Source organism: Eucyclogobius newberryi, unplaced genomic scaffold (genome assembly GCF_026437365.1).
Source record: "Eucyclogobius newberryi isolate DKJ021-1_F unplaced genomic scaffold, fEucNew1.0.hap1 SCAF_7, whole genome shotgun sequence".
Taxonomy (NCBI): Eukaryota; Metazoa; Chordata; class Actinopteri; order Gobiiformes; family Gobiidae; genus Eucyclogobius; species Eucyclogobius newberryi.
Window position 1 is genome coordinate 39,012,384 of NW_027316389.1, and position 13,102 is coordinate 39,025,485.

At 46.7% G+C, this 13,102-nt stretch overlaps 1 protein-coding gene across 3 annotated transcripts; it reads left to right on the forward strand.

Moving 5' to 3' along the window:
• The first annotated feature begins 2,036 nt into the window (after window positions 1–2,036).
• On the forward strand, window positions 2,037–11,765 carry nr2f2 (nuclear receptor subfamily 2, group F, member 2). Of its 3 annotated transcripts, none has more exons than XM_072435962.1 (3): window positions 2,037–2,152; window positions 6,562–7,089; window positions 9,550–11,765. In XM_072435962.1, exons 1-3 carry the CDS (start codon window positions 2,110–2,112, stop codon window positions 9,822–9,824), a joined length of 846 nt encoding a protein of 281 aa, XP_072292063.1. In that variant the 5' UTR covers window positions 2,037–2,109; the 3' UTR covers window positions 9,825–11,765. The 3 variants fall into 3 exon arrangements, with proteins under 3 accessions (XP_072292063.1, XP_072292061.1, XP_072292062.1); XM_072435960.1 differs by lacking the exon at window positions 2,037–2,152 and adding an exon at window positions 3,912–5,081 and having other exon boundaries at window positions 6,544–7,089; XM_072435961.1 differs by lacking the exon at window positions 2,037–2,152 and adding an exon at window positions 3,917–5,081.
• Window positions 11,766–13,102: the final 1,337 nt, after the last annotated feature.

The following is a 13,102-nucleotide window of genomic DNA, read 5'->3' on the forward strand; positions in this document are numbered from 1 at the left end:
ACCGAGCCAGTCAGCAAACAGTCACGATGGTCGCACAGAACAAAGTAAATGTCAACGCGAGTCCGATGGAATGTGATCATTACCCACGAGTAATCCAAAGCAGTACTCGAGTAAGGCCGCAGCGTGGGACTCAAGGAGGAGCAGAAAGTAGTCAAGCAATCACTCAAGCAAGAGTTTAGAGTGGGGAAACTCAGTGTCTGTAACTGACTTTATTAACATCCGATTATGTGAAAATAGGATGCAACAAAAATGAGACAAACTACTTCATGTCGGCAAGATGCAAGTTTGGTCCGTTGTAGGATGACTCTGGGTGAGAAGAGGAAGTCATAAGTTAAGGTTTAAAAATATGATGAATGTTGGAGTAAAAGTATAGTACGAAAAACTGTATCCAAGTTTTTACTTTGAAAAAGAGTACTTTTTTGTTGAATGCAGGCATGTCGTTGCTGTGGTAACATCCTTCTTCCATCAGGATGGATAGAACTTCTTTCTTTTGGACTGTTCTTTAGCTCGACACGTTTGAGCCGCAGCTGAGCCGCCATCTTCAGGCTCTAAAAGTGAGTCAAAGAAATGAGACTTAAACATGTTCTTCAACACATCATGTGTCCTTAAATATCTGCTGGTCAGCGGCGCACACCGCGCGGAAAAGGCTAATTGCCCGGTGCGTGAGTCCCTAACCTCTTTTCTTTACGTACAAACCTATCGATCCGTCTCACCCAATCAGCGGCTGAGCGCGCGCCTCCTCAAACGTATTCTTTGTTTTCCTAACAATAATAAAGTGCTTTCTGCGCGGGGGAAATCGTTACGCGGCCCCTGTTCGCGCGGCTCGATCAGTAAATATTTAGTGTGTAGGAGACATCTTCCCGTCTCGTCTTAATCGATCCAGGTCCCGTTGGGCACCAAAGCAAAAGCGGTGGCACTGGTGCTATTGTTGTCATGGAGAGTGAGTGCGTAAAAAGTGCTCGCGTCCTACTGCGCTAATCACCCACAGGAAACGTCTTCCCCTGCAGCAAATAAAGACGACTCTGGTTCGTGGGAATGTTTACACGCGTCCAGTTTACGCGCGCGGGCCGCGCTGCGCCCATCACGCGCTTTGCTTTGGTTTCTCAGCTCGGAAAAATACATGTCACATTTGCAGTAACATTATAGTCAATCATAAACATTATCAAATGAGAAAGCGAAATTTACATAATTTTAGCATTAAAAAAACTATTGTGTGCTTAGACGCTTAAGAGGAAGTGTCAGATCAAATTAAAAACATAAGGAGAAATTAGATTGTTGGCACAGCAATTTAAAGCAGAATATTGAGAAATATCTTTTGATTAGTGAAAATGAAAGTGCTCCAAATGTAGCAGAAAACAGGAAGCTGGAACTCATGAATGTGACACAATTTGGGAAATATTTTTTTCTCATTCAAAATATATAATTTTTGCTTTTTTTAAAATTGCCCTAATTATTCATAATTGTTAAACCCAAAAACAGGAAGCGTGAAATCCTCGAATGATTATTTTCAAAGCAGTAAAAAAATGAAATGATTAAATTATACTATAATAATTATTATACTAATAACAACGATACGTGTTATTATTATAATTCATATTATTACAAAAATAATAACGTCATAATGTGTTTAAATAACCTAATTAAAATAAAATATAAATATATCAAATCAAATTAATTAAAGTTACATTGCAGTCCGTAATGTTAAACTAAATCGAGGCGTTAATTCCCGTGGACGCAACAATAATTCCGTGGTGTCAGAAAGAATGTCCGCTCGCCATACTTAAAGACAGGTGTCGCCCCCTCCCTGCCTGCCCCTGCCTCCCCCTGCCTCCCCCTGCCTCCCCCTGCCTCCCCCTCCCGCGCCCCTCCGCTCTGCAGCCGCGCGCACAAAGCCGCGGTACGCGCACGTTTCGGACTCTTCACCATCCCCTCCTCCGCTCGGCTTCACACTTCTCAGACTCTCTCCATAGCGCGCGCCTCTGTCCCTGCTGCTGTTCATCCCGGAGAGCTCACGTGCGCGTCACTCAAGCAAAGTTTTGTCGTTGAGCCATTGAGTTTTCCAAATAAAAGTGAGGCGAAAAGAAGAAGTTGATAGCATTAGGAGACGAGATGCACGCCGCTCCGGACGAGTCAGCAGCCGCGTATGCCTTTGGTAGGTCTGCTCCTGGTGTCCACACACTCCTGCTCCTCCTGCTGCTGCAGAGCTGCTGTCAAAGAACTTCTGAATGAGTGTGTGCCTTTATTTACCGTGCGAGGCTAATGAGCTGCGTAAAAGTGGCAGGTCCGCCCGTAGGCTACGTTATTTACCTCTCGTGCTGTTGTGCTTTATTCGTCTCTACGACGGGCTTTATTTCATTTACCAAATGCTTGCTTTGGTTGTAAAACGCCGTTGAACGAAACTATTTTTATTCTTTTAAGTAAACTGCACATAATTCAGCGGGAAAATGATACTTACCGATGTCAAAAAAATCCTTTTCTCGGGATGCTTCTGAGCGTTCTCTCCCGCTTCTGCAACACACCGACACTAAACAACACCGCGTGAAGCGTGAACATGCAAGAGGAAAAACAGAATACCACCGCGGAGAAGAACGCAGAAGAACGGGGAGGTCAAATAAAAAAAAAAACGAGTGTAAATCCAACTTGTGCGGGGCGTGCGTGGACGTGGCGCGCGGGGCTCGCTGCTGCCGCTCGTGCTGGTGAGGAGGTGCTCGGCGCGGGAGACTGAAGCCGCGTCGGACGCCTGCTCTAAATTGAATCTCATTTTTGAAGGGAGGTGTGACTCCGCGCTCGCTAGGGGGCGCACATACACTGCGGTTTGCGGTGCCTGGCTGTGGACACAATGCATGGCTCCTGTCTGCTTCTCTCTCTTCTCCACTCTGTGAAGGTTCATCTTCCGGACTCGGGTCAACGTTTACCCACTCTGGCTGGTGCTGGTTGTGAGGCGCGTCCTGGTGCTTTAAATACACGCGTGAAAATCATTAACCAACGCAAAAAGCCCACACTGTACACGACATTAAAGGCATTCCTCCATTCTCGCATTGTCTCCAATTATAGAGGCGCAACATACGAGTGACTCTGGTGTTTATTGGCGAGTGGCTTTACTTTCATCTGGAGCGTGGCCTTTGACCTCCAATGTCTTTTTTTTACGCGCAGTGCCTATTTAAAGTGCATGGCTTAGCTCCACACAAAGCAGTGACTTGTGAACCTCGACTTTTGGCCTCTGTGACCCGCAGCAGACATGTAGGTGATACATGAAGCGGCCCACACCATTCGGTATGATTATTATTAGTTTTTTTTTCATTTGCATGAGGAATATCTCTGAGCTGGTCTGTGAGCGCGCGCAGTGAAGGCGGGAAAGAGCACTTCATTGTCTGATAAACTGTCTTTCATTTTTCTGGATTGGATTTCATACGTTTTATACAAGTTGTGTGCGCGTTATCCACGTGTCTGCATCATGCTTGTATAACCGTTATTCACACACGTCTGCGCTTGAATTAATTTGAGCCATAATAATATAATTTTGGGTTAAATATTATGATAATAGCTGGTTACTGTCATTTCAGCGTGTGTAAAATGTGCTTTACTGTGACAAAGAAACGGTGCGTGCCGCGCTCCGCAGTCTGCGCCGTGTGTTATGGCGCATGAGAATAAAGTATTGCATATATTTTACAAGCTGAAATTGCAACGGCTTTATCGGCTGTGCATGTGAGTAAAAGCTATAGTCTGACAGCATGAACCGTCTCCTTTTAGGACCAAGCGGCCTCTCGACCTCCACGCTGGCTCTGGCACAGCACCAAGTAGCACAAGTGCCGAGCAGCCAATGGGGTTGAGGGGGAGGTCCCTGAGCTCTGACCAGTCAAACACACTCTGCTTCCTTATATGGCAGCGCGTCTCCATGGAAACGTGTGCTAAGTTGCAGCAGTCGTGTCAAAGTTCACTATATAGAGAGCTCAGTGAGCTGATCAGAGAGAAAGCATTCTGCCAGCGCGGCTCCAATCGCAAATCACTTCCTAACCTCCGCCTTTTTAACATATTTGATCACTTTGATTCTGCACTCCTTTCCCGAGTCTTTTCCGCGCACGGAGGAGCTTTGTAGGTTGTGATCCTTGTGTTTTTATTTTTTGTTTTTGTCTTTTTGGGAGACGAGTTGTCTTCTTATTTCAGGCTCTCCAAACATTGGCTTGAGCGCGGCTGGCGCTTCCTCACAGGAAGAAAAAGGAAGAACACGCACAATTCACGCAGTTGGTGATTTTCTTCGAGACTTGAGTTGGAACTTGATAGTAGCACTCCCATTTGTTTTGTGGAGCTCGAGGCGCGCGGCTGCTCCATCCTCTGAGGGTCCATGCTGCTCTGGTCACAACACTGAGCCGTCGCATTGATGGGTGGATGGCCGACTGTACGCGCCCCTGGACTTGGCCTTTAAGCGCAGGGCAGCGACTCGGCTCATCATCGCATCACTTTTGAACGCGTGCTTTGCTGCTCCTCCAACAGCCATCAGCCGTCACTTTGAGAGTGGATCCACCGAAGGCTCGGGCTGACATTTGGTGCGAGTCCCAGTTCACCGCGTTTCCCAGAGACACCTCCACCGCGACAGCAAAACGGCAGACAAAAAGTTACTTTCCGTTGACTGATAGATATGGCAATGGTAGTGTGGAGAGGCTCCCAGGACGATGTGGCTGACACCCAAGGCGCCCTTTCCTCGCAGACTCAAGGCGGACTATCCCTTCCCACAGCCGGGGCAGGCCAGCTGAGCCTGACCGCGTCTCAGGTCGCCCCTCCGACCCCGCAGACTCCCGTGCAGGGGCCGAACACGCAGTCCACGCCGTCGAACCAGTCTTCTCAGCAGTCGGACAAGCAGCCGCAGCACATCGAGTGCGTGGTGTGCGGGGACAAATCCAGCGGGAAGCACTACGGCCAGTTCACCTGCGAGGGCTGCAAAAGCTTCTTCAAACGGAGCGTACGGCGGAACCTCACCTACACATGCCGTGCCAACAGGAATTGTCCAATTGACCAACACCACCGCAATCAGTGCCAGTACTGCCGCCTCAAAAAATGCCTCAAAGTCGGCATGAGACGGGAAGGTATTGGGACTTTTTATTTCTCTGCTCATACTGTGTGTCTGTGCGTGCTGTGAGACAAAAGCGTGAGCGTGGCCCCGGCGCTGCCCGCGCTCTCTGCCCGCTCTGCACGCGCTCTGAGCCGGGGCAGAGTGAGCGGTGGAGCCGCGCCGAGCCGCTCCAGACCCGGGCTCGTCTTTGTATTCCACTCCAAAGCCCCCGCGCTCTGCTTTCACCATCTAAAACGCCACCGGCCGCGGTCAGACCAGGGCACACAAATTATATTTAGTCCTTGATTCAACGCGGACAGATCCATGACACAATGTGCCTCCTGCGCTGTTATGGCGAGTGGAGAATTATTAAGATGTAGCGTGCTGTGCTACATCCATCTCGAGCTCCGCGCGGCGCGCGTGCTGCAGCCGCGGAGCTCGCGTCCAGCACGGCGCAAATATTCATCGATCCGAATATCAGGCGAAAATAGACGTGAAGTAAAAGGAGCTGAATGTGTAAGGAGGTTAAGGGTTAAAGATTGAAGGGCTCCCTGGCTCCTTTGTGCGCCTTCACAGCAGCTCATGTTGCTGTGGAGAAGAACAGCGTTTTAAAGCTGCACACTGTTCAAAACGAGTTTAAAATCAAGCCTCGGGAGTGATAGCAAACGTAGTGATAAGAGCTTAGCGTGTCCCTATTGTCTTTAATAAAACTGTAATACAAGTAAGTGTGTATGTGTGTGAGTGTGTGTGTGTGTCTGTCTGTCTGTATGTGTGTGTGTGTGTGTCAGGATTATACGATTAATCGATCATCGTGATTATTCACAATATATTCGTAAGAGCTAGAAAATAATATAATCGTAGGCAGCATCAGTGAGTAATTTCAGTTCAATTCGTAGGACAAAAAAAGCAAGTATATACACGTATAAAGTACGTATAAAGTACTTTTTAAATAGTATCAGGCTGATCACGTGCCAGTATCATTACTTGATTCAGAAAGTTTGATTTCCTAAAGTGAGAAATGAAAAGTCTTTCATGTTTGCTCTGAGCGCCAGTCATACTCCAATTGTTTCTTTTCACAATGAATAGTAACATTCAAATGGAACATCCATACGTGATGTTAGGATATCAAGATATTTCATCATTTATATTTGTGATGAATCAGATCACGATATTATGGTAAGAACAAAAAATAATACTAATTGAGAATTGTACAGGCAGTTACAGTTCAACCTACACTGCAATACGTAATTCAGAAAGTTTGATTTCATAAAGCTATTGAAGGTCTATTAAACCTGTGAAGGAAGCAAATGAAGGATTCCACTTGTGTTTCTCACAAAAATACTCGTAACGTTCTGATTTGACATTGTGACATCCCCAGTGTGATATTACATGTTACTATGTTAGGACTGATAGGCCTTGCACTTTACTGTGCATTACTATGTGATGTATTTGACATTTGAGTTTGACTTGCAGAATTCAGGCTTCAATATCTGTAGTTTCTCTTTTTACTGCAGCCGTGCAAAGGGGACGAGTGCCACCCACGCAGCCACACCACGGCCAGTTCGCCCTGACCAACGGCGACCCGCTGCACTGCCACTCCTACCTCTCGGGATATATCTCCCTCCTGCTGCGCGCCGAGCCCTACCCCACGTCCCGCTACGGCTCCCAGTGCATGCAGCCCAACAACATCATGGGCATCGAGAACATTTGCGAGCTGGCGGCGCGGATGCTCTTCAGCGCCGTGGAGTGGGCCCGGAATATCCCTTTCTTCCCCGACCTGCAGATCACCGACCAGGTGGCGCTACTGAGGCTGACGTGGAGCGAGCTGTTCGTGCTGAACGCCGCGCAGTGCTCCATGCCGCTGCACGTGGCCCCCCTGCTGGCGGCGGCCGGCCTCCACGCGTCGCCCATGTCCGCGGACAGAGTGGTGGCCTTCATGGACCACATACGCATCTTCCAGGAGCAGGTGGAGAAGCTCAAGGCGCTACACGTGGACTCGGCGGAGTACAGCTGCTTGAAGGCGATCGTCCTCTTCACTACAGGTGAGGAAAGACGGTCGGACTGGACCGGGACGTGTGTTTGTCCGTGTCCATCTTGTGCCTAAAAACTCCCCGCGCTGACCTAAATCTAGCCTTCGGCCCGTGTACGTTTGAAATCTTCTTCTGACACGTTCTGCTCCCGCACAGGCCTTGGGCGAGCAAATAAAGACAAACACATGGTTAATCAAGCGAATTATCACACACACACACTCACACACACACACACACACACACACACAATAATGCCACGATCACAGATACATTTCAATTCTCTCCCTCTCAAAACAACACAGCACCATTTATTTTCTACTCATTAAAGACTAAACTTCTAACTCCAGAACACGCGCGTTACGCACGTTAAAAGCTCCAATAAGGCTTTGATTTGCCCTTCATCACGTGTGTGTGCGGCACGTCTTGTTTGGAGGCTGTGACAGATATAAATGATGCGAGGCTGCGCGGGGGGAGGGGCGCAGACGCGGAAGGACAAGCCCTAATGTTGTCCCATTTGCACGTAGTAAAAAAGCCGGGCGCAGGTTGTACTTGTGCATGTACTTGTACTTGTACTTGTGCTTGTACTTGTGCTTGTACTTGTGCTTGTGGTGGCTTTGCTCTGGTGTTGCTGGAAGGACAGGACAGACGCGGTGGTGTCTCTTGGACAGTTTGGAGACAGAAAGTGCAGAAAGGAGCGCGTTTCGGGGGAAAGACTCGAGGCGTCTCCAGAACTAGGTCATGACCCGACGTTTGCAACACTTGAATGACCTTAGCTCCGGCGTTAAAACGGGAGATAAAATAATAAATGTGTGTGTGGAGGTGTAGATTTACAAGCGTTTGAAAGCAGGTGCCAACGGGGAATGTCTGCGCCAGTTAAAGTGATTTGAATTGGAGGATGAATCGTGATTGGTGCAGTCTTGACAAGTGCAGATGTAGTGCGCAGTTCACTTGATTTATTTCAGATGTTTAAGATACTGATTTCCAATTTGTTCATTGCAATTTAGCTGCCAATAAGATAAGAGTGTGTTTACCTCTATAACTGGCAGACTATATGTTTCTTGAAATAACACACTTGGAAATAAAAGGAACAGCTTGAATTGTGCACTGGAAAAATGGTCATTTAAAATAAGCTTGTAATTACTACTTATATTGTTTTGAGAAATAAGATAAAGCATGAAGCGTACAATTATTTTCTTTAACTTAAAATATGAAAAAGACAAGCATTTTCTAAATGTAAATTAGACTAAATAAATGCTGCTGCACGTTTAATCTTGCATTTGAGGAAATAATAATCACTATCAGTATTAATATAAGATAAGATAAGATAAGATAATCCTTTATTGTCCCACATGGGGAAATTTCATTGGTGCAACGCAGGTAGATACAGAGGTAGATCCAGAAGAACAGATCACTTATAGGAAGTCTGAAAAACACTTTATATGAATATATGATCTTATTTAAGGTTGTCACCAAATAAATCTGTCCAAATAAATAAAGAAGCTCGTCATTTTGGATCAAATCTAAGCTGTGAGTGTGAGGTTCTTTGGTCCTGGTCCTTTGACCCGGGACGTGACACTCTGGGGCCACCGCGGGGTCTCCAGCTTCACATGCGCTGTCACTGCCTTCTGTACTGGACTAACTTCCCCAAACGCGTGCATTCGTACGCGGGTGTTCTTTTGGCACCGACCCCCGATCAGCTGCCGCCCCCGCACCGCCGCCGTGCAGCCGTGATTATTCCGCGCCTCTGATGGTGTAGTATGACGGCTGGGGGCTCTTTCTCTCCCTCTCTAAATCTCTGCTCAGGAAAGGTCACGAGGTCTCCAAACGTGCCCCCGCGCCCCTCTGCTCCTCTCTCCGCTGCGTCTCCCTTCTCCGCACCAAAACACACCTTTCAGCCACGAATACGCGTTATTATTTCAGCTTTTTGAAGGTGGCACCGCTGAGAACAAGAACGCTGTTATTCTTGCGGCCATAAAACGTCACGCGGCGCCGCGATTTGGAACGAAGCCACGTCCGCGCATTCTTTGAATTTAACGCGCGGACGTAATTGGGCAAAAAAAAAAAAAAACGTCACGTACAAACGCGAATCATGCTTTATTTTTGTTTGGACAATCAGTTGAATGTGTTGTGATAAATCATGGCCTCAAACGCTCCTTTGAGAGTTGTATTTGTAACGTTTATGGTTTTAGTTTTGCAGAGCAGCGTTTCAAAGCGTGTGTTTAAACATATGCGTGTGTAAAACGCTTAATAGTGGCAATTGAATCACCCAGGAAGCTTATAATAGTCAAATTAATCTTCATGGGAATAAAAGGGTATCGTTTGGAGACGTGTATTTGTCTTCGGCCGCGCTCTGACAGGCCATCAGTCGCGGGAGAATTAGCGCGCACGCAGGGAAAGGGAAACCCACGGAGAGCATTTGGAACACGCTCCTTATTAATGTTTATTTGCTTTCCCCCCTTCTTCTTCTCCCAGATGCTTGTGGCCTCTCAGATGTGGCCCACGTGGAAAGTTTGCAGGAGAAGTCCCAGTGCGCCCTGGAGGAGTACGTCCGGAGCCAGTATCCCAACCAGCCCACTCGCTTCGGGAAACTCTTACTCCGCTTGCCTTCCCTGCGCACGGTCTCCTCCTCGGTCATAGAACAATTGTTTTTCGTCCGATTGGTAGGTAAAACCCCCATTGAAACTCTCATCAGGGATATGTTGCTGTCGGGGAGCAGTTTTAACTGGCCTTACATGTCCATTCAGTAAGAGGAGAGACTGCAGAGACAAAACACACAAAACGGTGGCTGCAGTGTGAGGCTGCAGGAGAAGGGGGGACATGATTATAGCTGCTTTGTGGAAGGAATAAAAAAAAGCAAAACCGGCTGTTACACGGGGCTGGCTCTCAATGAAGAAAGACACTAAATGACTGTGAATCCCCATCCCACCCCTGCTCCTAAAACTGAACTCTCAAAAGTGGCAAGCCCTAATGTTGAAGTGTTTTTTTAATAATGCAAGAAAACGGCGTAAAAAGGGATTGTTTTTGTTCATCCTTATGAGGGAAATTTAAGTATTAATAAGTGCATTTCAAATAATTTGACTAAAATGGGGAAAAAATAGAGAAAGGGATTAATATTTTCTTTTCCCCTCAGATGACTTGTCCTGTGTCCATGTATAGCTGTGTTTTGTACTTTCTTTGTTGCTCCTTCCTGGTTTCAAACCGGCCTGTGTGATTTCTGTAGTACTACATATGGTGTTATTTTCAACAAAAGGTGGAATTATGTTTGAAAATGTTTCTCAAAAAGAATTAAAAGACCCACAGCAATAGGAGTTGTATAGGTGTGTAGAGACTCGAGGCTGCAAAACGCACTTACGTTCAAGATTCTGACCCAGCCTTCTTTGCATCAACACGACTTTACAAAGTTCTGGTGTTTTTGGAATCCGCTCAGTTCGTCTTCCCTTTGTGAAGTGGTGAAAACAACAAGTGCTGATGCTAATGCTTCATGTGCGTAACGCGTACTAGGAGATGTATGCATCAAAATGCACTGACTTTACATTCTGGATCCCAAAATACCAATTGTAATGATGTTAAAAGAGAATAAGGAGAGGTCAAGGGTCATGAAAGTTTGAGTGGTAGCCAGAGTAGTGTTTAATGGCAGTATTATCACAGCGTCCCTGAAACGTCAGCCTTTATTCTCCTCAGCATAAGTGCCTGGCGAGCATGATGTGATTTCTTACCCAAACCTCGTTAAAGTTCAGAACATTTTTGGGGGGCAAATTGAAACTTCAAGTGCAGGCGTATAAATTTCACTTGGAACAATTTCAAGGCAGTATTTCTTGTAAATATAGGTCAATTCATTTGGTTCTTTTTGTTTTGTTTGTTTCTACAAAACTATATGTGATTAAGAAGAATTCTGTGGTTGCCATTTTGTTTCTCTCGGTCTTCAAATTGAGTGGCAGACTTAGCTAGTAGCACTGAAAGTTCTGTTTGTAATGTATATACATAATACGACAAATGTTTTCTTTTTCATGTATCAGACTGTGAACGCATGGCCACAGGTCGCTACCCTATTTTACCTTTGATATATAAATGTAAATGTTTTTCTTCTGTTTTGGACTGTATAGATATAATCTGTGCATTCACTAGCCCTTGTATTTAAAGCAACAAAAAGAAAGAGGCGCTGTTCATTGTGGCGCAGATGTAAACAGGGTGAGCAGGTTTGGATGAAGGAGTTTAGTGTCATTGCTCCTTTGGTCTGGGACAGGTGCCGTGGTGTGTGCGTGTGTGTGCGTGAGAGTCCGCGTGCCTGAGTGTGCGCGCGCGTGTGTGTGCGTGACTGTGCGTGTGTGTGTGCGCGCTTTTGTCCTGGTCGGGGGCTTTTCCTCCCGGCCGCCCGCGCACACGCAGAGACCACCGTGTGTCCACTCAGACTGAGCAGTGACCACAGAATGAACCATGATTGTAATTATGAACAGTTTCAACTGACCCACCTTTTTATATAAATATATAAAATATATGACTGCAGGGTATTGATAACGTATAGATACTTTTTTTATTGATTATTATTATTATTCATTGCAAGTGATAAATGTGAGTGTGTGAAAGTTTAGAGTTGAACACAATTCTTGTTTGTTTGTGTTAGCTTATTGTAAACAAGCATTCTGCTGTAAATTTGTTCTTGGTATTAAATTATAATTTATGAATTTGAACCAGACGCTTTTCCATGTTTTCTTTTTTATGTCTTTGTTTTGTTGTCCCTGTGAACTTGACTGGCCCCACGCGTGCGTGCGCGTGCGTGCGTGAGCGTGCGTGCGTGAGCGTGCGCGCGTGAGCGTGCGCGCGTGAGCGGAGGCTCTGGAGTCAATCTGCCGTGGCGGGATGTTGCCCTTTTGAACTCTCAAAGTGATTAATGAATAACCAAATCATTTCTCAGGAAAGCAGCAGCTCAAGGTTAGAGCTTTTTCCTGTTTTTAAAACATTGATCACCTTTTTCAAATGTATTTGGAGACTGAAAGTACTGAAAGTACTGAAAGTAGACATTTGAACCCTGTGTGTCCCGCTCAGGTGCAGCAGACAGTGCAGTGCTGTGGTGCAGGGGACATGAGCCCTCAGAGCCATGGCCCTCAATAATTCATACAAAATCATATGGTAATATATCACGTGCATTGTTTTAATGGGCCTGATTTGGTTTTAGCATCATGTTTTATTTCATATGTGAAGGAACACGAAATTCAGAATAAAAAGGACTTTTCTTCAGTGACGTGCGTCATGAGCGCGCGCGCTGACCTGGAGTGTCCTTTATAACCTGCTGCCTCTGGTCTGCAGCAAACAACCCTGACCCTGCCACGCACAAGCACGTGCACGCACCCACACATACACAAACACACGCACACGCACGCACATGCACGTGGCAGAAAAAAATCATTTTCATGATCCAACAGATTTTTTCTATAACGTTTAAACCAACTCATACACACACACACACACACACACACACACATGTGCACGCACGCGCACGGGACCGTTAGTACGACTCTGGGGTCCGGTCCCTCACAGTTTGACCCGTGCGTGTCTCGGTGGGTTCTCTTCTTATCTTTTGGTCACGCAGTTCAACTTTGAAACCGGGTCCGCGCTTGTGATTGGTCACTGCTGCAAACCACTGATTATGCGCGCGCGCCGCGTGGACCTTTGGCCTCGCTGTGGCGCATCCGGTTGAGCCGCGGGAGGAGCGGCTTCATCAGCGCGTTTCTCTGCCTAAACGCTTGAGTTATCTGTGCGGGGCAGTGCGGGGCAGTGCGGGGCTGCTTGCGGGACACAGTTGCGGGACAGATTTTTAGATTTTATTTCATTGGTGCGGGTTTATTAGAAGTGTGCGGGGAGCTAATGAGGCGCAACTCACGTCACTTTTATTTACGTGCGCGTCAAAGTGCTGCTGGAGGTTTGGAGTGATCAGAGTGGCCCCTGTAGACACGCTTAATCAGAGAACTTACACACAAGCGCACACACGCGCGCACACACACGCGCACACACGCGCGCACACACACGC